This window comes from Falco peregrinus, chromosome 1 (assembly GCF_023634155.1).
Source record: "Falco peregrinus isolate bFalPer1 chromosome 1, bFalPer1.pri, whole genome shotgun sequence".
In the NCBI taxonomy this organism is placed as follows: Eukaryota; Metazoa; Chordata; class Aves; order Falconiformes; family Falconidae; genus Falco; species Falco peregrinus.
This window is the reverse complement of record NC_073721.1, coordinates 15,396,624-15,420,920: the sequence shown is the minus strand read 5'-3', so window position 1 is coordinate 15,420,920 and position 24,297 is coordinate 15,396,624. Positions and strand designations below refer to the sequence as shown.

At 41.5% G+C, this 24,297-nt stretch overlaps 1 protein-coding gene across 4 annotated transcripts in view; it reads right to left on the bottom strand.

Annotated features, from left to right (window-relative positions):
• PHYHIPL (phytanoyl-CoA 2-hydroxylase interacting protein like) overlaps positions 1-24,297 on the bottom strand; it is a 79,615-nt gene that overhangs the window by 23,568 nt on the left and 31,750 nt on the right. Inside the window, exon 1 of one of the 4 annotated variants that reach the window (XM_005236859.3) lies at positions 12,345-12,735. The exons of the other annotated variants lie outside the window; for them this stretch is intronic. Within the exon in view, the coding sequence (XP_005236916.1) occupies positions 12,345-12,450 (106 nt within the window). The 5' untranslated portion in view covers positions 12,451-12,735. Of the gene's footprint in view, positions 1-12,344; positions 12,736-24,297 lie in introns of those variants that run through there. 4 annotated transcript variants of the gene reach the window in all.

Sequence of the window (24,297 nt, the reverse complement as noted above, 5' to 3'; positions counted from 1 at the left end):
CTGAGTGCAAATACCACCACCAAACGTCAGCATCTTGCTCCTCATCCTGTCTGCTGGGTGACTCATATATACAAAAAAATGTATACCAATATACTGTTCCCACTGAATTCTCTTACACTGTTTATACTAAAGACGTGGATTTATTTTTTACTGTACCTTGTCACGTTGAAGCTAAACAAACTTCTCTGCAACCTTCTCTGGATTGAGAATTGCAGTGTGGCAAAAATAGCTACAGCTGCACTGCAACTCCTACTGACATACCATCGGTTTTCATGCCTCTGACCGTCACGGCTAGGCTAGTGCAATTGTACCTTCTTGAAATCAAACAGGACACTATCGTAGACCACACACACCAAGCCACCACAGTATTTACTACTAATTAAAGTAGTGCTCCCATTTGGTTCAGCACAGCAAGCTTAGGTACATGGGTGGTAAGTGGATCTTCTCAGCATGTGTTGACTACAAGAAGCAGTTTGAAAACAAATTTTAATTACAACGAGCATTTCTCAGCTGCTGAAAGGGAAAGAAGCTAATAAGGGATGTAAAAGGCTCTAAACCATCTTTTAGCTTAATTTAAACGTCATTTAAAAATTAAAATAAACTTCACAGCCATTGATATATACTAGAATTTGTGTATATTACATATCTTCATTTATACGGAATTCCAGATTTGGAAAGCAAGTAACTACATCAGAAACTCTACTGTAAAAGCAGATCAATTTATTACATATTCTTAATTCATTTAGCAGGAGAAGCCTGCATTGGCAGGTATCTATGCATCCTTATGAAATTCTGACCATACTTCAGACTGCCCTCAGACCCATTTTGTGGTGTATTTTTGGAAGGATGCTACCTCAAGTACTGTTTTCCTGGAAAACAGGGAGTGACGTTTTTCAGCAGACTTCCACCCTGTTGATTACTAAAGGGGCAGATTTTTGAGCAGGAAGAGATCTGGAGCTTCTTACGGCATGAGGTTTTTCTCTACTGATGAATAAACAAGTACAGCTGCCTCTGAGACTGTGGAACTGCCTACGTCTCCAAGACTAACAACAAAAGAAAATAGATCTCATAGGTGAAGGCACTGACTGTATGACCCTGGACAAGTTGCTTGGGGCCAGACTCCGATCCAAGTTACACTGCTCTGGGTCACTGGCCTAATTGCTCCAATGCTCTTCATGTAACACAATGTAACTGAGAGCAAAGCATCGGCCTTAATCTTTTAGTGCTTTTAATATTAACCGTATATTAGAGAAGTAAGCGGCCTTTCATGATCTATAATTTCACGTGTACTAAACAAGAGAGATGGACAAACACTTTCATTTCAGTTTATCACTATGCTTATACTCATGCTTATGCTTGTTTACCTCATTCTTATTTGACTGGCAACAACTTGTGCATTTCTTGCAGCTGTGTCTTAACCAAAACCAAAAATGCGTTCTCTGCTTCAAGTTATGTCATGTGAGTTCAAACCTAGCAAGCAGAGGCAGCCTTGTACTCACATGAGCTTTAATTTGACCTGCCAGCTTGCCTGAAAACTGCAACTGCATTGATCACACAAGGATTTTCGTTTAAGAACCATTTTTCTTTCAAGCAAAGGGAAGCCCAGAGAAAAAGGCAAAACGTGTCCCTTGAAGGGCAGCAGAGAGATCTCAGGGCTGGAGACCACAATCTTACCAAGCATTTTGCTTGAGAAAGTAGGGTGCTCAGCATGAGTAGGCTTTTGTAACTCACTGGATATACCCTGGCACTCTGCAGGATGAATGAGCATTTTAGTTCAGTGCACTGGTAATTGCTGTGTGCTTTTCACACAGATCCCTTGTAAGGAATAGGGTCTGGCTCTGTTTTACCCCAGTTTGTTCTTTTTAACTGTGATTTGAAATGTATTACATATTCACAATAGTTCAGGAAATTCTACTCTGTAACTTGCACTATTTTTTAAAATTTAATTTTTATGCAGGTTTCAGACTTTTTTTCAGGCCCTGACAAAAAAGGATATAGGGGTTCCGAGAGTCTTTTTTTGGCAAAGGCTGGAGTTCTGTTTTGTTTCATTTTTAGCTGGTTTCCTAGGGCAACCAAACGTAGTAAAGGTCTTTGGAAGCAGGTCTGCCACTGGCTGACTGTTAAAAAGAGGAGAGCATGCATAGATAACTTTGGTTGCTGCCAGTTTCATTAAGGGAGGCAAGCAGGCAGAAATGAGAGGACACTGTTAAATACTCCCTATCAAGGGAAAGGCTACAATGAGTTCAAGCTTCTCACTAATACTAAAACATACAAATGACACAACTATAAATACTGTAGTCAAAGGAAATTTTTAAGCAGCGTTTTCACCATGTTAGAATTCATCCCTCACTCAGACCCAGTATAACATATAGGTTGTGTGGGTTTATTAGAAGTCTTGACTCCAGCTCAGAATTTTCTTGTCCTGATGGCATTTCTAACAGACCTTTCATGTAAATTCTCCATATGAAGTTTGTCTAATGAAGAGGAGAAAACTCAAACTGAAGTTTTGATGTAATTAGCTTAAAAGAAACTTATAACAATTCTGAACTATCATATTAAAATCCACAAGAACACCATGGTCCTCAATAGTTCCAGAACTATTTTTTTAAAAAGCACAGCTCAGTTGGATACTTTAAATAGTTCCTGTTATAAAGTCTTCTGTAGTCTTACTATTCAGGCTATCAAAGAATCATTGGATCATAGCAAGTGATCCATCACAATCATGGTAAGGCAAAATTGAACTATTACCTGTAGATGAATAGCTGCAAAACCTACTACAAATTCACTAAGCCAACCAAGTCCTCTTGGGTACGTTACTTAAATAAGAATTCATATTTAGATTCGTTTTTCACCTTTTGGATTTATGGCATTTAAAAGCATCTCAAGCAATGCCTTCCAACTCACGCTCCTACTATATGAGCTAAATATAACAAGCATAGTAAGATATACTGAAGAATTTAGTTTCATGGTATGGCTTCCGTCTTAAGCATTGCACACTTGTATTAGGGCTGACAGCCTCACCAGACAACCTTGGTGGTTTGCTGACAGTTTGCTCAAGGAAGCAACCCAGAAACCAGCTGAGCATTACAGAACATACAAAAATAGGAAGAGGAGAATCAGTACTTTATTCTTCACATACAGAACCTAATTCTGTCTTCCCTGCAGTTGTACAGTTATGAGAAAGCAGAATACTAGACATGTTCCTACGACACAGGTCATGCTGGGGCAGCTGGCTACCTAATGTGTCATGAAACTTGAAATTAAACTCCCGTACTCCAGAAAAGCTGTTATACTCAGATCCCTGTAAATCAAATATGATTTAAGAACTCCATGCTACCTAGACAGAGAGACAAAGTGAAGTACAGAAGCAACATATTCAATGGGTCGAGGTTCCAAAGCATGGTACAAAGCAATTCACAGACAAAGGAAACAACGAAATATACCTGGGGGAAGAGAAAGTAACCTCCATACGTGGGCAGAGGTGAGAAAATCCCATAAACTGTGTGTGAACTCTTACTGCTCAAATCTGTCCTTTCATGAAGGGTAACGTGGCAGCTGTGTCATCAGAGCACAGGTTAACAGTGGCTAAAATTTCAGTATGTTCCCCACACGAGGGACAGAACTCCTCTGTGGTGTAATGCATTCAGTGAGCAGATACGTTTAGGCATTTTCAATTCCTGTGATTAGACATATGCCTTGAAATTACACTGAAAGTGTAAAGGCTAGAAATTAATCAGAAACATTAGCACTCTGAAAACCACATGTTTACTACAGGGCATTTATATTAATATACCAGCATAAATTCCATCATAAAAATGTAAGTGCATAATATTTACTCTATGTCACCAGATGTACCTTAGTAGCATTAAAATACAATCTGCTGCACACTCCATTCTTAATTTTATCCCTTAGTTTATATAAACATATGTATAATTTCCCTTTACATAAGTTGGAATAAAAGCACCGATGACACCACATGAATCACTCCACTGATACTTATATATTAGTAATCATGGCTGGCCAAGATTGAAAGAGCCTTTTAAAATCTTTTTTATCCTACTGATTTTGAAGTCCATATGCCTTCAGCTATGAGTACACATAGAAGTGAACTGAAAAAAACTCCTGGAATAATATTTTTAAAATGTTATTTCTAGCCCAGAACTAAAGATAGAGATGAAATCCAGACAAACTGCAACTTAAAGAGAGAGGTCTGAAATTAGATGCCTATCTGTATGAAATGAGACAGAATACACACAACAAAAGTTAGGAAAATACAGTAGTTGTAAGTCCTTAATTATGCTGTGTGACAAATGCAAATTTGTTTTTACACAAAGTCTTATTGAAGCCAATGGAACAGCTCAGGCAATAAATTTATGGGATTCTTCTAACAATGGCAAACTGCAGAATTCTCCTAATGAGAGTGCATTGATACACAAAGCTTAAACATGGGGATTCCTCAAACTCTTCTCCTCCCAGAGCTGCCAGCTGTGTCTGACTTAACAGTATTGGAGAAATAAACTCCAGATGCCATTCCTTGGAACTAAGAAAGAGTGAAACTGGTAATACTTCCTGTCACTCTGTAGGAATGAAAGAGTAACACCAAACTAGTTTTAAAGTTTCCCCTCTTTGGTAGCAGCTAGAACTGTCAAGGCTCAGAGAAACTATTGTTAGATTATAAAAACAGTATAGCTAATCATTGTTTTTGAAAACATCCATGCAAAACAGCTTGTTCATTCAAGCACAAATAAAACAAGAACACTCTGTGAAAACAATAAAATAAAACTGATTAATGATTCAACCACAAACACCACTGTGAAAACTGATACAGCTACAAACACTACAATGAATTCTAACCAAACCACCTGTGCTGAAGGTAACATTTTTCAAGGTCAAATAAAGGATGCTCCACTGAGCTTTCGTTAGTTCCAACATTATAAGCATTCTATTTGTTCATACTTTCCTATAACAGTGACATATTTTATACATGTATGATGTATTGGCAATGTTAGTACTATTTTTTCAGACATGTTTATAAATTTTTGAAGAAAGTAGCATGCAAGTAAAATGGTTAAAACTTCTATCGAAAGAGAAAAGAAAACAGTGGATGATTCTGGGCTGTGTTCAACCAGAATTAAATATAGCTTTCCAGGTCATATAAAGCACATAAGGCTATGCATGCCAGCAGCATAGCAGGCGTAATTACTGTACCAAGTGGACTAAGAAAAACAAACTCAAACTGTAAGGACTTCTAAAGATTACCTCCTCAGCTGTGGTTAAAGATGGTGGCACTACTTCAGCAGCACAAAGGGAACTGAGAGCTACCTTATTCAGAAAAGCTGGGGCCTCCAATCATGTTATATATAGGCCATGAATATGAGGAGTGGAGGAAATTACAGAGAATGGGTGAAGGAGGAGATCCTTCTAGATTTTGGAGGGGGAAAATGGAAAATTAATGAGGCAGAGAAGTCCCAGAAGGAAAACCCAAGGTCAGGAAGATAAGCTTCAGCAAGCCTTTGGAGACAATTGAACCCAACAATGCCTGACTGGAACCCATTCAAAAATGATGGATGAAATACTAGAGAACTCTAAATAAGAACGTGATACAGTCTCTCCTTCCCTCCCCTTACACGACAAAAGCGATATTCTGCTTGTTCTAGAAGCTATGGCTCTGGGACCAGAGACCTCACTGGAAAGCTGCTGCAAAAGCTGAACTGGCCCATAGGGCAGACTCAGATCTAGATTATACAGGCATAACTGCCGGGTAAATAGCGAATTCAGAGAAGCGAGCTCAGAACACAGCTTACCAGAGCGGGCAGCGCCATCAGATTAGTAGACTGAGGAGAAAATTGCTACATCTAGTTTAAGATGGAAGATGAAACAGATGAGGAGGTTACTAATGGCTTAACTCTTACTCAAGAAAAACAGGTTTTGTCTTTGAGATTTGCAGAAGATACATGAAATTTTAAGTGAAGGGCTGGCTTGGCATTCCTGCCTCTCAGATACAGGAGAGTGTGCAATTAGTCTTTCCTAAATGATTCCTCCTACCATTGTATTTATTAAGAACTACTGATCTGCAGGGCTCAACACTGGCTGGCAGAGATGAGACTGATACATGGCAAAACAGCTAAGGGGTTCAGGTGTCTGCTGGGCTATCACAGAACCAGTGGCTAGTTCAAGGCTAAATAAGCATCTTTATGAATGGTCTGGAAAGAGAGATCACATTTCTGTATTGCAGACAACATTAAAAATGAGGGAGCTGCAAGCACAAGATGGCTTAGCAACATAAGCAGAAAATGATAAAATGGATTCTGTTACAGAATAAACAAAAGAATGAATATGGGAAATACAATCTGACACAAAGAAGGAGGGACATACATGGGATATGGTACTGTTTAAAAAGCCTTAATTATAACAAGTAGAAATTTCAACTACAAAACACATATTATATATTTGAGTTTCAACCTAGCAATATCAGCATCTAGTTTCAGCAGAGAACAGTGCTTCTGTATGTGAATGTGGCACAATTACACATCAAGTATTTCAGTTGCTTTATAAAGGACCTAGAAAATTTTCAGTGAAGAATAATTGAATCAATTGGGGCACAAATAGAATACCAGGCAAAACTGACATAGCTAATCATATAAAACTTGATCATTGCCAGTCAAAACAGTCAATAATTAATTGCACAGATATGAGTGGTAAAAAGCTCTAAAAGGAGGTGAAAAGGGAGGAAGAAGGAAGGAAAACAACTCTTAAAAATTAAATAATGTAAAGGAAAAATGGGGTGACTACATTTCTTGACACAGTGATGTTGAATAGTCAGTTTCTAGCAAAGTTATTAGTGACACTAATAACACTAATAAACACTAGTTATTAGTGGCATTATTGCTTATGATATAAAACAAGACAGGGTGAAATACTTGCAATGGTGAGATGAAGTGAAAGACATAAGCAAATCATTAGTTTTCATCTCTTCCACAACTCTAAAGATCACTTGTGAAGACTTTAAAATAGTTGCTTGGCTCCGTTAGTATTTTCCTGTGTCCTAAGAGTAAGCGATATTACATGTGAAAATCTTAGTCTCTGGAAAGAATATAAAGCTAAAACTATAAGTAGTATTTTTCTTTGCAACAAGAGAGCTTTTGAAGCTATGTAGAGGATTTTAGCTCCTACCTGAAAGCAGCATTATTGCTTGCCACAAAAAAATAATTTTACTATTTTTAAGTTCAGCCAGGCTAGGTGAAACTTTATGGAAGAAATAAATTTCTTATTGCCCATACCATACTTCAAACCCTAGAAAAGTGATACAGTTAGTATTTTGAAGAGAGCAGATTTAAATGTCCAAACTTTCGGCTGGGGAGAGGTATAAAAGCAACAAAAAACATACCTCTGAATTTTGTGTCCTGTCAAAGATGCAAGTTGTTTACACAAGACAGAACTGACATCTTAGCTTGTATGATGTCATGCTTTTATACAAGCTTGTTTGACTAAACAATTTTGATGGCGTCAAGTGTTTGGAAGGTGGTGAAATTGATTTATGCAACTGAAACTGGCCAAGACACTAATTCCAGTTCTGATCCTGATATCCAAATATCATCTTCAAATATATGACGTGAACACAGAAAACACTTTAAAAGCACTTTAGTGAAATTGTACAGTTCAAGCCATCAATAGTTAGAAAATACCAGAATGAAGCTTACTTGAATAACCTTAAAATGGCTCCTTTGTTTGTTCAGATTGTGATGTAGTCTTTTACTTGTGATTACATACTATTTTTTCCCCATAAATTCTGACTCATTCAGCATACATAATGAACTATTTTTCTTGTAACAGCTATTCACTATTGTTCAGTATGTAGTCCCAGGACTTATTTGCTACATATTATTCATATTCTGCTCTGAAGACAAAATTATGGATTTCATCATGGGCTTTGCCATGCACCTCATGGGTTTTCAAAGCTACTACAGTGCCTGGCTGCCTAAAAAACATTCATTAGTTTATTTTGAAAACAACTCTGTGAAGAGAGACAATACTACTGCTTCCAGCTTACACATGGAAAACCGAGGCACAGAGAAGTTAAAAGACCGTTACTAACTTTCAGTGCCTATTTAAGATGGCTAACATTTCTTTTCTCAAGTCACTTAGCACGCTGCTTTGTATTTTCAAAGTCCTGCTCTCATTGAAGTCAGTGGCAGCTGTGGACTCTCAGTACCCCTGAAGCCCTGATACCATGGTACCATTCATTCTGGCAAACGAACAAAGGAGAATTTGGTATCCTAGGGTCATGTGGGGCTTTGGAAGATGGTATGTGCTGATACACACTGACCTCTCTCTGCCTGCCACACCAAAACACGGCCAGTTCTGCCCTGTTCCTTGAACTTGTTTCTGTCCCACTCCTTCTACTCCCCAGTTGTGCTTCAGAAGTCCTGTTCTTCATCCCTAAGGCTGTCCTTTCAGTCCCAGTCTCTTTGCTCAGCAAGTCCTAGCTCCATTCCTTTACTCCTAACCTCTGTAGTGCAAACTGCCCAGTTCCTCCCTCCACATTCTTCTACTTTCTGTCTCTTCTTTGCAGACAGGTCTCCAGGTTTACTCTTCACGGATCCCTAATTCTCATTCCATCCTCATTCACCCAATTCATCTAATCTGGGTGAACGCCACCTCATATTTTTTCTGTTTTACTTCCTTGAGCACCCTGCCTGAACTTGAATTACTTCCCTTGCTTCTTCACCGCCTTCTCCTGTTCTCATGCAGAGTCATTTTGCCCACCCCTCCCTTCCCATTTAAATCTAATCCTCACAAACATCCCCAGGCTCCTAAGTCTTTTCTGTGCTTCCACCCTTGACAAGCTACTGCCTCAGTCTCTATTAGCGCCCTCTATTAGGGTCAGTTTTCTTCACCCTCTCCCCAGTCAGTGCCTCCCAAGTTCCAACATGCTCGCTGAAGGTGTGTTGCTTTGCTTTTCTCCTTTTTGCGTTTCTGCTGCTGTCCGGCTGCCAGCTGTAAGAGCACAGAAAACCGATGCCAGCGCCACAGCTCTTCCTCCGGCAGGACCCCATAGCCAAAGCACAGTATCTGTAGGGGGAGCGCTGCACAACCACAGCCTGGAGCTTCAGGAAATTCAGCATTTAAAATCTAAGACTGTTCTACCAAGTCTGTGAAAAGCAGTTTTCTCAAAGGCTTATGATATTCTGAAGTTAGATATATGTTCATAGAATTGGCCTGCTCGTGACACAAAGGGCATCCATCTACTAAAGGTTTAATCCCTCGATAGGGCTAATACAAATTTTATGAAAAGGTCACCAGAATTTTTAGCACAGATTAAACATCCTTTCCTGGTCTATGTCTACAGAAATATGGCTGCAATGTTCAAATACAGCAAAGGAGAATAACAAATGGTATGCTTTTTCCTATCCACAAAGGGAGATCAGCAGAGTTCTAAGGAACTACATGTTACACTACGTGATAGACTAATACTAAGCTAGGCTAGTAGACTCACACAAAATAATAAGAAAAAACAACACAAGATGCATTTGTAAATAACAGAGAATGATGAAAATAAGAGCTGATAATTGGCTTTATAATGTTGCACTCACTTTAAACCAAATCTTACCAGGTGTTTTTCTTTAAAAAAAATATAATAAAAATCTCCGAAATGAATACATTTGTTTTCTTGTATTTGACATTTGTAAGTTTCCTAAACGGTCTTGATTCACTAAAAGAAATAACAATGCTTGCAAAAAAACACTGAGAAAAACAGAAAAAAAAATCTAAGAATATATGCATTGTTGTAATATTATTAATGGCTCACTCCAGTTCCTGGATTTCTGGCTCCTGCATATACCTCCATAGGAGGTATAACCCAGTTTTCTTGGTTTCAATATTAGTTCCCTTATCTTGGAAAACACAAAAAATATTTTGTTATCTGCATAAAAACATTGTTATTTCTTATGTTTATACCGCAGGACTGCCTGCAATTCCCAGCTAAGTGCAGCAGAATTTATCATAGTTGGATATGTAATGTTATCATTTCATTGGTTGCCTTTATAGTTACTACAGCTTAGAGATCAAGGACATTTTCAGAATATGAAAAGCTAGCATATTTTTAATTCACTACGGGTAATATATTGATAGTTATCACAAAACTTTGATTAACCTCAGTGATGCCAATATATCACCTTGAGAACTACGTCTTTTACAAGGATACACTAAAATAATTTGCAAGTAACTATAATATAAATGCACTAATTAAACCCACATAACACAATTAAGAATCTAAATATGTTGCATATACATTTGCATGCTTACCTAGAAAGATTAATGCCTTAACCTTTGCCTGCTTGTTTTTATGTTCCCATTAAAACAAGCTTTTTGATACGTAAGTGCCACCTGTAGGAAATACCGAAGTAAGCTCAAGTGCAGTCTTGTGCCAAATTAGGCACCACGTTGCATGTTTTACATGCCCAACATAGATGCTTCCTTCAGAAACTCAACCAGATACTGTAGGAAGTAATAACCCTGTATGACAGTGGCTTACTTGATGAAGATTAGTTTGCAAAGACAGATCTACAGGAAAGTTGTCTTTTTCCCATGGAGCCTTTTCAAAAGGGAGTTAAAATTAAAATTGTACATTTTTTCCATTTGCTTGTCTGTATGACAGTATTCCATAAAAATCAAGCAGTCCTTAACTACAGTATGTTGAATAAAATAGAGTCTGCAATGATCAACACTGAGTACTTCACTAAATTAACTGGCGCAGAAAAATATGAAAGATTGCATAATTTATCTATTTTCAATTTTTTCTAGTATTAATGAAAATAAATATATGTGGGAAAGTATTTCAACAAAAGAATGGTCTAGCCTTTACTATAAACATAGTTCAGTTTCTCTATGCAGTGAGTTAGGCATGAGTGGATGGAAGTGCATATTATAAACATCAATTGAAACATTAAAAAGAACCAATCAAAGAATTTCCAATGCAGCTATAGAAATAATTACTGGAAAGACTTTATAATGTGTTGTGAATTTCTTGACTATGTCAAGAAAAACAAAGGGCTTCCAAAAATCCAGCATTTAAAATATTAAGTCTGCCTAGGTCAAAAAAGCAAAGTATTTCATCACAAGTAATTTGTAAAAATAGAGCTGAGAAAGCTGGACTGACTCTTTCTGTAACCATCACCTATCACAGTTGTGCTCCAAAAATACACTCACAACAAAGAAATAGCTTCATTAATTCAGCCGTACCATTCACTGACACAGTATCTCCATTCCTCAGCTATTTGCCAGTTAACATATATTGTACACCCGAAGCATATTTTACATCAAAAAATGAGAAGTTATTTTTGATAATTCAATGTCAGATCAGAAGATAAGAATAACCTGGTATATGAACGCAAACTATATGGCACTCTACAGGAAAATATTTTTTCATTGTTTGACCAGCAGTTTCTCTGTTCGGTTTTATCAGTCCCAGTTGGGCATAAACGGTATTACTCCCTTCTACCACAGTCAGCTTTCAGTGTTGCTTTAAGCACGTACAGTTGTTGTGGCAGTCCCTCACCACCCCCTTGCCATTTCTCTGGCTGCTTCGACCCAGACAATCTTAAATATTCGCACCTCCAACTCTAAGCCCAAACTTAATCTGTTCGACGGTCCAGCCATGCCTTCCGGGAGGAGGACTGCCGCCGTCCCCAGGGCACTGCGGTTTCCCTGGGGCGTGCGGCCCCCCGGCGCGGCCGGCCCCGCCGCGGTGCTGTCCGCGGTGCTGAAGCGCGGTGCCCGCGAGCCCCAGCGCCGGCCCGCTCCCCGCCTTACGGCTCGCACAAGCGAACGGCAACAAGTTTCGCCGTTAGCCCACGCCAGCCAGCGGGTTCGTCTGTGTATTCTAAGCACAAGAACTGCCCTGCAATACAAAGGAGTCTGGAGATCGCGGATAACAAAACACCCACCAGGGCCACGACCCCGTCTCTAGACCCGGACTCTGCAGCGCCTGCTCCAGCTCCCTCTCATTGCCTCTCCGGGCACAAACCCCGGCGCCCATTCCTGGCAGGGGCAGGGCTGCGCAGCGGGCTCGCCCAGGGGTAAAGGCACTGCAACGCCAGGGATGGCTGAGGGAGCGGCGGGTTTCCCTCCCTTCCCTCCAGCAAGGTGCAACCTTCGCTTTTTCCTTTTGTTCTCAGTGGCAGGAGGGTGGTGGCGGTGGCGGGAGGGGTGGGGAACACTTGCACCTGCAGATACATGGGGCATAACAAAGGACCATACGCCGCGGGGATTAATTTGCATTAGCATCCGTGAGGGCAGCGGCATTTTGCGTCTGCAGGGATTAGCCGCGCCGAGCCCGGACTTACCGTCCCTATCGCAGAGCTGAATCGCCTCCAGGCTCAGGTTCTTGATCACCTCCTCGCAGGGGCTAGTGGGGCTGCTCATGGTGTGCGCCAGGCGCGGAGCCTCCATCGCGCCCCTCGCCGCTGCCTGCTGTCGCGCCGCCGGGGCTGGGGCTGGGGCTGGCCGGCTCCGCGGCGGGCGGGCGGTGCAGAGCCGCGTGGCAGCGCTTCCCGGCGCTTCCCGGCGCCGCCCGGCTCGGCTGGGCTCGGCGGAGGCGGGCGGGGAGCGGATTTGTCACTGCAGTGAGGCGGGGAGGGGGCAGCAGAGAGGCGCGCGCTCATCGCACCCCAGGCCCCGCGTTTAAAGGGGCCGCCGCCGCAGCGGAACGCTCCCTTCCCCCAGCCCGCCTTATGTAACGGCGGCGGGAAGCGCGGCGCCGCGGCCCACCGAGCCCCCCTGCCCCCCCCCCCCCGGGCACGCTGCGGCCGTTAGCAGCGGGCGGCGGGAGGCGCGCGGCCCAGCGCGGGGGCGGCGGGGCCGGGCGGCTGAAACCCGCCGGCTCGGGGGCGCGGGGTGCCGGCCCCGCGCGGAGCCTGCACCGGGCCGCCCGCCGCCGCTCGGCGCTTTGTTCCGAGGTTACCCCCGAGCCCAGGGGAGCCGCAGCGGCGCACACGCCCCACCGACCCGCCGCTACTGATTTTCCCCTTCCCTAAGCACACGGCGCACCGCAACCGCTGCTCGTAAATCACGCCAAACTGCAAGGGCTGCCTGCCTGCGCTTTGATCCTTCAGTTATGCAAGAATTTGAAGAAAGAAACGTTGGCCGCCGTTACACTGATAGAGCAGGAGAAGCTGGCAGAGGGTTATGGATAGCAGGACAGGGTGCAGGAACGAGTCGTTCCTGGTTACCTGCCCTGCACGCCTCCGTCCTGCGCTTTTTGTAGGAAAGAGCGATAACCCGCAGTGTACCGGCCCTATTTCTGCCCAGCTTCTCTGAAAAGGAAGATATTTTTTACTTTAATCAGGGGTGGGGAAACAATTCTATCTCAGTTAGCAGTTTCAGGAACAAGAACGGGGCCAGAAGAGGAGAAAACTGAAACAAAGAGAAATGGGAGAATGGATTAAAAGCTGTGCAGCAGCCCAGCACCGGTGGGTGCGAGGGCAGGGCGCCCTCCTTCCCGCAGGCCGGGGACAGGCGCAGCCCGTGGGCCACGGGAGGGCAGCGCCTGCTCCGTGCTACAGACCGCCTTTGGAGTCAGGCTCATGGGCTGGGGTGGGATCACCCAGATAAAGTCGTCTCAGCCCATTTCCCACCACACATGACAGTACACATTCCTGGCACTTCTTTGTCGTTTCACTAAACTGAAATTGGCACCGTTGGGCCAGTGATTTGGAGACACCGTCACCGGCTGCTTTGAGAAACAACAGTTCGTTACACACAGGCCCCTGACAAGCTTGAGGCCATGATATTTCTCAGTCAGCATTGCATGCCAGCAAGTCCAAAGAATCCCTAAAGCTCCCATTTCGGAGCCCAAAGACCACCCAGTCTCCTCCCAGTCCTCACTGATCCGACGCAGTAGCAAGCTTCCCACACAGCCAGATGTTTGTCACTCAGAAGTGGCTTTCCACAGGATTTTGGGATTATTCCTTTCTTTATGATCGTTTCTAGGGACACTAATCTGAGGAAATGAGCTCTGACGTTACCTTTCACAAAGCCACTGACAAGTACTGCTGCCTGGGAGAAAGGAACCAGTTTTAGGAGCCCTGACTCCTATGACAGCTCCAAAAATCTGTAGCACAGCATGCAGAGAAAGTGCAATGCTGAGCACCCTTCCTGAACCATCTATTCTTTGCCCCCTCCCTTCTATGTTTTCTTCCTCTTTGCCTCTCTGCTGTTTTTTCACCATGAAGGAAAATGTGCACAGAGGGGTCAGGCAGAGGAATGAGTGGGAAGGAAACCTAAAGGAAGAGAAAATTAAAAGGAAGCGATAACAAACAGGGAGGGAGAGTGTGAGTCAATGGGGAGGTGGGAAGGGAGAGGAATATATGAATGAATGCACAGACAGAATGAGGACAAATGCAGAATCTAAGAGGGAAGAAATGAAAGTGGGTGAGACTGCATTCATCAGGTTTTAATTTTGGCTCTGACAAGCATTCATTCCTTGCTCAGAAGCAAAACCTTTCTACTTGGTATTGCAACTGTTCTTAGCACACAGCCATCTCCTGTGTAAGGCTGGAAAATTTCTTTCTCTGAAGACAGTGTATTTAGTCTCTCAGGCTTACGTTCCACATTCATTCCTTTCCACAATGTGGCAGACGCTTCGGCAGCTCACACAATCGTGTTACTTCTTTGCTACAACATTATGTAAAGTCCATTTGAAGCAGACCCTGTTCTTGAACACTGAGAGAATTCCTGTTTTATTCTCTCTGCCTCTATTTTATACACCTTTCACTCTACTTTTTATTCTATGCAACTGAAATCAGGTTTTTAAGAATGGATGGATTTTGCATAGCTCTTTGAAAGCAGACAGCTTTAGGGGTGTTCCCATTCCTTCAGTGCCCCTCATTTCTCAGCTGCCTTATAGCAATAACCTCTGGCTAAGCTGTAGCTATTTCTCCCACACATCATTTAAAAACAAAAAACCCCTTTTTTTAATTTTTTTTTTTTTTTTTTTTAGGAAAAGAATGGTTTAGTCTACAAATACTGACAGACTCCAGTGGAAAAGTAGAGCAGAGAAACCTTTTCCCCAGCTCTGCTTTTCTGAAGCATGAAACAAGCTGGACCTGCCTGAGACAGCATTTTGCAGAGTCACACTCCAGACTTCATGCCTCTTTCAGCCTATTGCTACTCCCATCACCTGCTCTAGGGCTCAACTTTTTTTAAGGCTCAAATTATTCCCAGATGTGATTCTGTACGATCACTTGGCAGTGAATTTAGTCCTAGGTATTTCAGGCTCAAAGCATCCGATACTCTCTTGGTGGTTTTCTTACCTGTAAGAACAGTACTCTGCTTGTATTAAACAAGGAATAGCATTGTCTGAGGCACAAATTACGTTTGTGCTAAAGGATGAAAGAATCTCAGAGTATCATCAGAAAGTTTACTCTGTGACGGATTATCCCTGACAGTGTTTAGCAAAAAATGTCACATAACACAAATATGGGTCAACATTATGTAATAGGAAGTCTGGCAATGGCAGCACAACGTTAGAGACTGAACAGCATCATGTGTTTAAGCACTGCAAAAGCTTGCACAGAATTTGCCACAACAGCAACCTTTCGTACTTTCAACATTTAGATAAATAGGTTATTACCAATTTCCGTAGTTCAACAAAAGTGTGTCTGTTGTTCCTGCAACCTTACATAAGGAGAAAGAAACAGTATTTTCTAGCACAGTATGTGTACTAGGAAACATGAGCTGTGACACACACCTGGCTAGGTTCAATAATCTTGGCTCTCGTGCCTTAACCTGGCACTCACAGCCTCCCAGGTAGGTCACCAAGATCATGCTGCAGGGCTACTACCCTGCAGCAGACAGTCAGAGAGGCTGCCAGCCAGCTGGAGAGGTCTGTGGCTTCTTTCCTAAAAGCCACAACCTCATTCAAGCCATAAAATCAAGCAGAAAAGGTGCTGTGTGCTCCTCTCTATCCCAAACGCAAACCCACGCACCATTCCAAAGTTCTGTCCTGGCTGCATTGCACTCCATTTTGGGGAAACTGCTCCATGTAACAGCAGAGCACAGAACAGAGCTCTAAGGCAGCCCCATTCTTCCTATTTGAAAACACTTTTATATTTCGAAGTAGCAGGGGTTTATTTACAAGTTACAAAAGAAACCTCCTTTCTCAGACTTCAGCAAGACTCAAGAGTTCCAGCTCTTCTTTCCCACTTGGGAATAAAAAAGTCTTGTGTTATTGCTCAGTGAACTGTGCAAGCAGAAGGCAGAAAGGCTACAGATATAGTTTTCAGGAAAGAAAACAAAAAGAAAAGGGGGGAAATAGAGACAGCCTTTTTTTTTTCTATCAATATATCACTTTTGAGGAGAAAAGCAAAATATTAAAGGATAGATAAACAGAAGGTTCAAAACCAGTATCCAGCATTTTGAGTCAGTACTAAAAGAAGCATTGACTAAGCTTAGCAGCTAACTCCTGAATTTTCATGGAGAAAAATGCTTTGCCATTTCACAGTCATTCTTTGTCTTTAGTGGACATGTCAAGAGTTTCAAGCATGCGAAGGCACATACTTCCCAAGGATTGTATGCAAGATATTCTTGAAATACCATAGGACTGAAGTAAAATCCACACACTGGTGACAGAAAGACAAAAAATAAGATTTAAGACCCTAAGTGAAAGCCGCAACTACGTACAGTTAATGTGCAGTTCAACACAGCTTCTTTTCTACAGAGACAGACACTGATGTATGACAATTTAGAGCACTAAGCACGGTATCTCACTGGGAACCTCTTTGTTCTTTCTCAGATAGCAAAGTAAGAGACTCCTCAAATGCTCAAACAAGGAGGATGATGGCAGAGGTCCCCCTTTTTTCCCTAGGAAAATCCAAAGCAGAGTAGCAGTGCTTAGTCTTAGCTCTGGAGTGAGTTTCTCTCCCTCTTTTTGCCACTCTCTCCAAAGGTAACAACCACAGCCAGGCATCCTGACACTAAGTCCAGCAGTGAAGATGCAGCTCTCTTGGAGAGGGGTCTGTCTGCTGTTTTCTGCTTTGATGTTTCTTGCAATGCTGGGAAGCCCTCGCTGTTTCTGGAAACTCTCCAGTGAGAAGTATGCCATAGTTCATACTCTCAAAACGTCCCTCCTTCCCTGTTAGGAAGACTTCATTTCAGCAGTTGCATTCAGTTCATGCATTCAGGCTTTTCTTGCAAGATCATAAAGCATACTTTAAAACATCAAAGATACAATTCTGAAGTAATCTTTGACTTCTGGTGTCAGAGGACCTACTCATGAATCTGTAGTTTTTTGTATAGTATGATATGAAAACGGCTTCTGTATGGGGAGAAGAAGCTAGCCTGCTACTCAGGTAAACAGACAATCAGTCTGTGAAAAAGGCAACCAAGGGAATATGTGGTAGATACACTAAAGCATGAGTAGCACAAACAGGGGAGCTGATGTCTGACTGCCAAGTCTCCCAGTACAAGAATCTAGAGGGTGTCAGTTGCAATTAATAGCACCCAGCTTCAAAACAAACAGAGGAAGGTGGAACTTCAAGCATTTTTATGTTAAAGTTGTAAGGCCAAAGGACGGTGTCCATGCTAAAAGTTTTCATTGGTTCAAGGAGAGGCTGCAAAGGTTCATGGAAAAGAAATCCTTTGGAGTTACTAAACCCACACAGTCCCTAAGCTGAAAATCACTAGATTCTGGGGAAGAGTTATCAAAGACAATTACATGAGCTTCTTCTGCTCTTCATTTTCTGTAAACATCCATTTTCAGCCACTGCTTAAGGAGACTTTACTGGCCTAGCTAGGTCTTTGGTCTGCCCAAGCACAATCAAGGAAACGCCCTGGTATCTGAGCCTTCTTTCCTTACCAACCACCACCATGCCGTCCTCATTCAGTAACAAACACTTTAGAGTACGGAGCCTTCCAACCAAATCATCTGGGTGTGCAACTCCCAACCTACTCTGAGCAACAGAACCAATTAAAAGAAAATGTTCCTCTCAGATAAACAGAAAGTTATCAGGCAAATTATCATTTTATTAATGCTATTTATGTTGCTGCTTTCTGAATGCCAGTTTTCTGATCAGCTTTATAAAGCCTGAATAAGCACTTAAAGAAAAATTCTTTCCTAGACAAAAATCATGTATTTTTAACCTCATAAAATTTATTTGTTGCTTAATGGGCACAAAGTACTGTTAATGCTTAGCATTATCATTTATTAATTTGCTTTTAAGTTTAGCCTCACTTTATTAGATCCACAGTATCCCTGGAGAACAACTAGAACCTTCTGTATTTCTTCTCTCTTCTGTGCTGTTAATCAGTCTTCCTACCTTAGTAATAATTTTCGCATTTAATTAGTGCTTTATCCTCCAGATATTGGACCACATCTTGACCTTTAAAGGATACTACTGCTTATCCTTGGCATTGCTGCCTGCTATTCAGATTTACTTTTTTTCTACAGTTCAGTGGCCAGCCTGTGATACCTTGAAGTGAATTTTAGCCCAAGCTGACTCGTTTGGGTAATTCCCTTAAGACAGTATGTGGCAGAGCATCTGATGTCTTTGTAGAGTCTTGATGCTATTCTGTACTCTACTACTCTTCTTCCTTCGTCTTAAAAAGAAGTGAAGGGATAAATGTTCTGATTTGCCTGGATCTAGTTTATTGTGGTACACCTGTGTCATATCTGGCTCTCATTATACTATTCACCTCCATATGAATACATTTTCCCCTTCTGCTTTAATATTTATAGTATTTATTTCAATTTAGAGCCATGCCCATAAGACAATAGTTTCCATAGTTACTCTTAATTCAATTTTTAAAGACTTGTGACATTAGTCTCCTGATATTTCCTCAATTCTCTGTGGTGTTTCTTTTGGCAACTAGTTGTTCCATCAGTTCTATAAATACCCGAAGGGACACCTTGGATGCATTTGTTGTAGCGATGATATTTCATTAGTTACTTTTTTCCAACAGTTCACAATTACATCAATGATTTCTTAACCAAACCATTATTCAAAGTTTAATCCCTTTCCCAATAAACTTCATGGCAAAAGTCCAACTAGTTTTAGTGGGAAAAAGAACCGATCTCAAAATTCATCTTCTTATTACAAATTAATTACAATTAGTATTTTCTTGGTCAAGTGCTTTTTCATCATTGTACCTCCAGGACTTAGAACATAGCCTCCCCATGTTATCTTTAACCTCTTGGGAACTGTTTTATTGTATCCTCATGCTGTCCCTGTTTTTCTCACGTGCACTAAACTTGGAATATAAAAGCCTGTTCTGGTGGCCCTCCTAGTTTTCTGTTTCCAGTGTGGTTCATATTTTACTTGCTTAAGCAGCCCACAGTGATACGTTCTCTCTTCAGTGTTTCCCACTTCCATTGGAACAAGACACATTTCTGCTAGCTTTCCATTACAGTACCTTCTTGAGTCTTTTCTACTGCCCTTTCCCTTTCCACAAAGGCTTTTCCTCATAATACTACATCCTTTCAATAGATGACGTCAAAAGCCTTCAAAAAGACAGCTAAGAAGGAGGTAATATATGTAGTTAATAAAGGAAGTCTAAGTGACTAGTCCTCCATGTCATCTACTGATCTAGTTCTCTTACAATTATAGGCCTCAAGCTTTTTGTAGAGGCACAGAAGATGGTCGTTCTAGATTAATGTTGCTGCCTGCCAGCTTTTGTACCATCAAGATCTGTTATGACTGAGGTGACATGGCAAGATAGGAAAGACACCATTGTCTTATTCCCCACTGCTACCATGAACACAGCTAATTAACTGCTAAGGAAAAAGAAGGAAAATTATGTTAAATGAATGAGAGGAGAAACACGCAGACATTCCCTCTCCATGGCTCAGAGTCTGCATGCAGACTGAGACTAGTCTTAAATTTCTCTCACTTGACTTATAGTCACTTACTACAACCTCTTCAGATCTATGATTATTTAACTATGTGAGCCACAATTAGAATCTCACAAGGAAATGCATTAGAAACAGCAATTAAGAGGTGTGTTTTACATGTTTTTGCTGTGGTAGGAATTTATGTCTACTTAGCACCCAGATACAGGCAGATTGGATAGAGAGACTACATGAGCAGGCAATCAAGTGACCATTATTTTATAGCACTGTTTTGTTAATAACATCCACAAGCATTTTAATTAAACCATGTTCTGCTCTGAGTGACATCCTATCACCTTTACTTGTGTTCTGAATATACGGCAGCCTTGCAGTAAGTTATTTATTGATACTATGGCAGTCCTTACAGATTTCAAGTTCCTGTACGTCTGCAGTGCCCCTGAGTGCTTAGTCAATGGAGGAATTGTGGCATTCTGTGAGCCTTGAAAATCATAGAACTGACTCCAAAATCTGTTTGTGACTGATTCACTGCTCCTTGTTTTTAAACCAGGCTGCACAGGAGGATAGTTGCAAAAGCCTAAGGAGCTTATTTGCCTTAGAATTTTTCCACAGCCAGTGGGAAGTCCTAAAATCCTCAGAAGTGTTTCAACAGGAGCTATTGTAGGTGCTCTGAGTTGCCCCAGAGAAAACGCGTTCTCTTGATTCTGCAGGAAGCTAGGGGGAGAAAAGGATCCTGAAGCTAAATCTAGTCTTTGTGAATGATTCCCCCTAAATTATTCTTATATGTGTGTGCAACAGCCATCTCTGATAATCTGCAATATATTCTAGAATGAGAGAACAGCAAATAAATATGGCAAAACTCTCTCTCCTAGGCTAACACTAACCCCTCCCCTCCTTCTCCAAAGTTCAGGGGGCTTAATCTGCACAGGCTCGCAGGGACAGTGCTGGCTGCAAAGCAGAACAAGTGGTCATTTATCCAGGCACAGCTGTTGACTAGTGACAGAGGTCTGACAGTGGCTCATGTGCAATGGAACATGGGGCTGTTTTCAGACTTGCCTGATTACTGCTTATCTAACTACTGAACTTGCATTGAAAGCCCATCATCTGTAAATTATTTTTCTTTTATTTTTTTCTGTTTCTTCCATGCTAATTGCTAACCTGATATCCTACATGAGCTTTTTTACCAAATTTACTAAAGTTATTTCTCTATTTTTTTCCTTTTAATACCACTATTTTTCATCTTCTTAATTCTCTCTGTTCTTATTTTTCTCCATTTTTAGTCTAACCTCATCTACTCCCATCTGTTTCAATGACAGGTTCTGATTAATATCTCCACATAAATTCAATTTAGCCACTGACAGTACTTTTTTAGGTTTGACCACATGACATCCACATGGTCTTTTCTAGGGTGGGGAGTGGAAGTAAGGTAGAGGATAGCAAAAAGGCCAAACAAAAATTGCTTTCTGTATTGAAGCAGTTAGTTATATTTAGTGAAATTAAATTGTATTGAGTTTGCTTTGCAAAGTTTTGGTAGCAGGGGGCTACAGGGGTGGCTTCTGTGAGAAGCTGCTAGAAGCTTCCCCCATGTCCAGTTTAACCTTAGCTGGCAACCAAGCCCCATGCAGCCACTCACTCACTCCCCCCACAGTGAGATGGGGGAGAGGATCAGAAGAGTAAAGGTGAGAAAACTGGTGGGTTGAGATAAAGCCTTCTCACTGGCAAAGCCTGGGAAACTGAAAAGTCCTTGACTTAGTATAAGCATTACTTAGCAACAACCAAAAACATCCGTGTGTTATTAATATTGTTCTCACACCAAATCCAAAACACAGCACTGCAGCAGCTACTGAGAAGAAAATTAACTCTGTCCCAGCCGAAATCAAGACAGAGACAGAAAAGTTTTTTGATAGCACATCCAGGAGAGGAACCAAAGTAATGGTGTTAGGTGGAGCCATACAGAGTTTTGTACTTTGAATGCTAGTCATCTAGATTAGTCCTACTATTTTGCATGGGCAATAGCTACACCACTACAGTTTATTTTCTTAAATTTTTACAACAGTCACTACCCTTTTAAACATATTTTATAGCTGTAGGGACATCAAATTAATTTAGAGGTTGCACCAGCCTAATTATACACACATCTACAGTGATATAGCTAATGTCATACAAAAACGGAGCACATACCCTGTCTTAATTTCTGTGTATACCACTAAACAGCTCCTGCTGGGAATGAATTAGCCATGGTATTAAGACAGTACTGAAACCTGTGTGTATTTTTGGAGCAGAGCTGAACGTTCATTGATAATAAGAACTATAGAAACTTATTGCTACATGTGTGTAAACATTCATAAAAATTATTCAGAAAAGGTCTATATGGCACAGAGTGAGCCTAAGGAGAGATGGAAAACTGAAATGCTTTAGTGGCAACCAAGGACTATTCATATTTGCCTAATAGTACAATATAAATGAGTGCCACTTGCATTAAATTACGTTCAAATTCCCCGTTGTCTGCAGAGAGTTTGAGGTCTGAGCAAAAATGCTTCACAACCATTTTTGTACCATCCACCCTGTGGTTTATTCTTTCTTAAAGCTGAATACATCACTATAAACTAGGGGGGGGGGGGGGGACATGACGACAAATGAAGTATAAATCAAGCTAAGTCCAAGGGTTAATAGGATTAGCAGCTATCAGACCCATAGGCTATCTATAGCCTGACCACTAAGTCTTATGCTCTCAGGAATTAATAACAGGGCTATCACAAACAGCAAAAATGCACTTGACTAGCTTCTACCTGAATTACAAGCAAACATTCCTGCTTCCAGTACAGGAGCAGTGATGTCTGATAAAAAAGTGACAGCAAATAATTCAGCAAGAAAACACGGGAAGTTGCTCCAAGATGTTTTCAGGGCTTCTTCCCATGCTTAGGAGGGATAAGGGATGCTTACTGACAAATGAGACACAAATTGGGAAGCCCAGCTGTGACAGCAGTGGTTGGTCCCCCACTCCTCTCATCAGGTAGTTCAAAACTACCTTCTTAATGTTACAAAAAATTATCTGAAAACATACACAATGAATATGATGGTTAACATGGGGAAAAATCAAGATATCCGAGTCTTGGTTTTATTTTGGTGCATAGTGCTTCACTATTTGAAATAGTGCCATCTAGAACTTATGAGAACTGTTGTTATCAGCAAGCATTATTAAATAGCAGACACTTTGGACAAAGATGCTCACTCCCAGTGTGCAGCTGTTTTGTTGCAGAAGGCAAATGCCTGGGAGGTGCCAGGGGTGTCAACACAGAAACAGAAGCAAGTGGCGGGATTAGACTACAGTTAGTCTGGGATTTTCAGTACTCATTAAAATGACTGCCTGACAGCACTGTCTAAATGGAAATATTATGCAAACTTCATGCAAACTTTGAATTCATCTTGGAGTAAAACCTTCTTCTTGTATCTTGCTGGGAAAAACCACTTTGACAAATTGACAAATATATCCATATAGATCATGCAACCAGTTTTAGAGAGAGCGCATGGTCTTACCCATATCTTCTTATTTTGGATTTCTCCACCCTCTCTAGGGATGGTGGTCTCAACTCCTTGTACTGTCAAACTCTTGCTAACCTCAACAGAAAATTGCTCATCTCAAAACAGAGCTGAGCAGAGCACCCAGCTGCCTCTCCTTGAGCCAGTCGTTCCCAAACTGAGGTTGCAACCCTGCACGCAGCTGCAAGGCAGGCAACTGAGAGCAGGGTCAGTTCTCCAACCTATTATGTGGTGGTTCCACAGGCTGCAGGAGCAAAAGATTTGCTACAACAATGATCATGGGTATCTTCTTTTATTGCTTTTAAATTGTTTTGTCCTCTTCCTCCCCCTCAGCTAGCCATGGAGTCTTATTACTGCTTGATGCATCTGAACCCAAAGGCAAAGTTTTCAGCACTGGGCACACTCCTGCCGAGAGAGTTTTGTATGAATTATAAAGTCAGGGCATTCAAACAGTACATCAGTTCCCTTCCCACAGGCTGTCTTCATGAACGCTTATTCATCTTGAAATGATGGTACGCTAAGAAGTCACTTAAGCTCTTAAGCTTCCCTGATCTCATGTCACAACTTCAAGAACAACCAAAAAGGAGGAGAATGCTTCGAAAAGCACAAAAACTGTAGCCAGAAACATTTCTGTTGCTGAAACTACTGCTAAATAAAGAGATCACTCCCTGCACAGATAAAGCATAACAGTATGTTCTGCTATACAGCTCATAAAAATCTTAGATTCAGCGCAACGTTATTTTTGCCAAAAGGTTATTGCTGTGGTATCTTTCTTGTTTTGAGAAAGTAAACAAACAAGTAGAGAAACCCCTCTGCATGCACCCTTCTAGAGACTGTAAAGGAGGCGAAGCAAATCGCAGAGATATCCAGCCCTCTTCTGTTGTGGGAGGACTGCTGGCTATTTCTAACAAACAGAG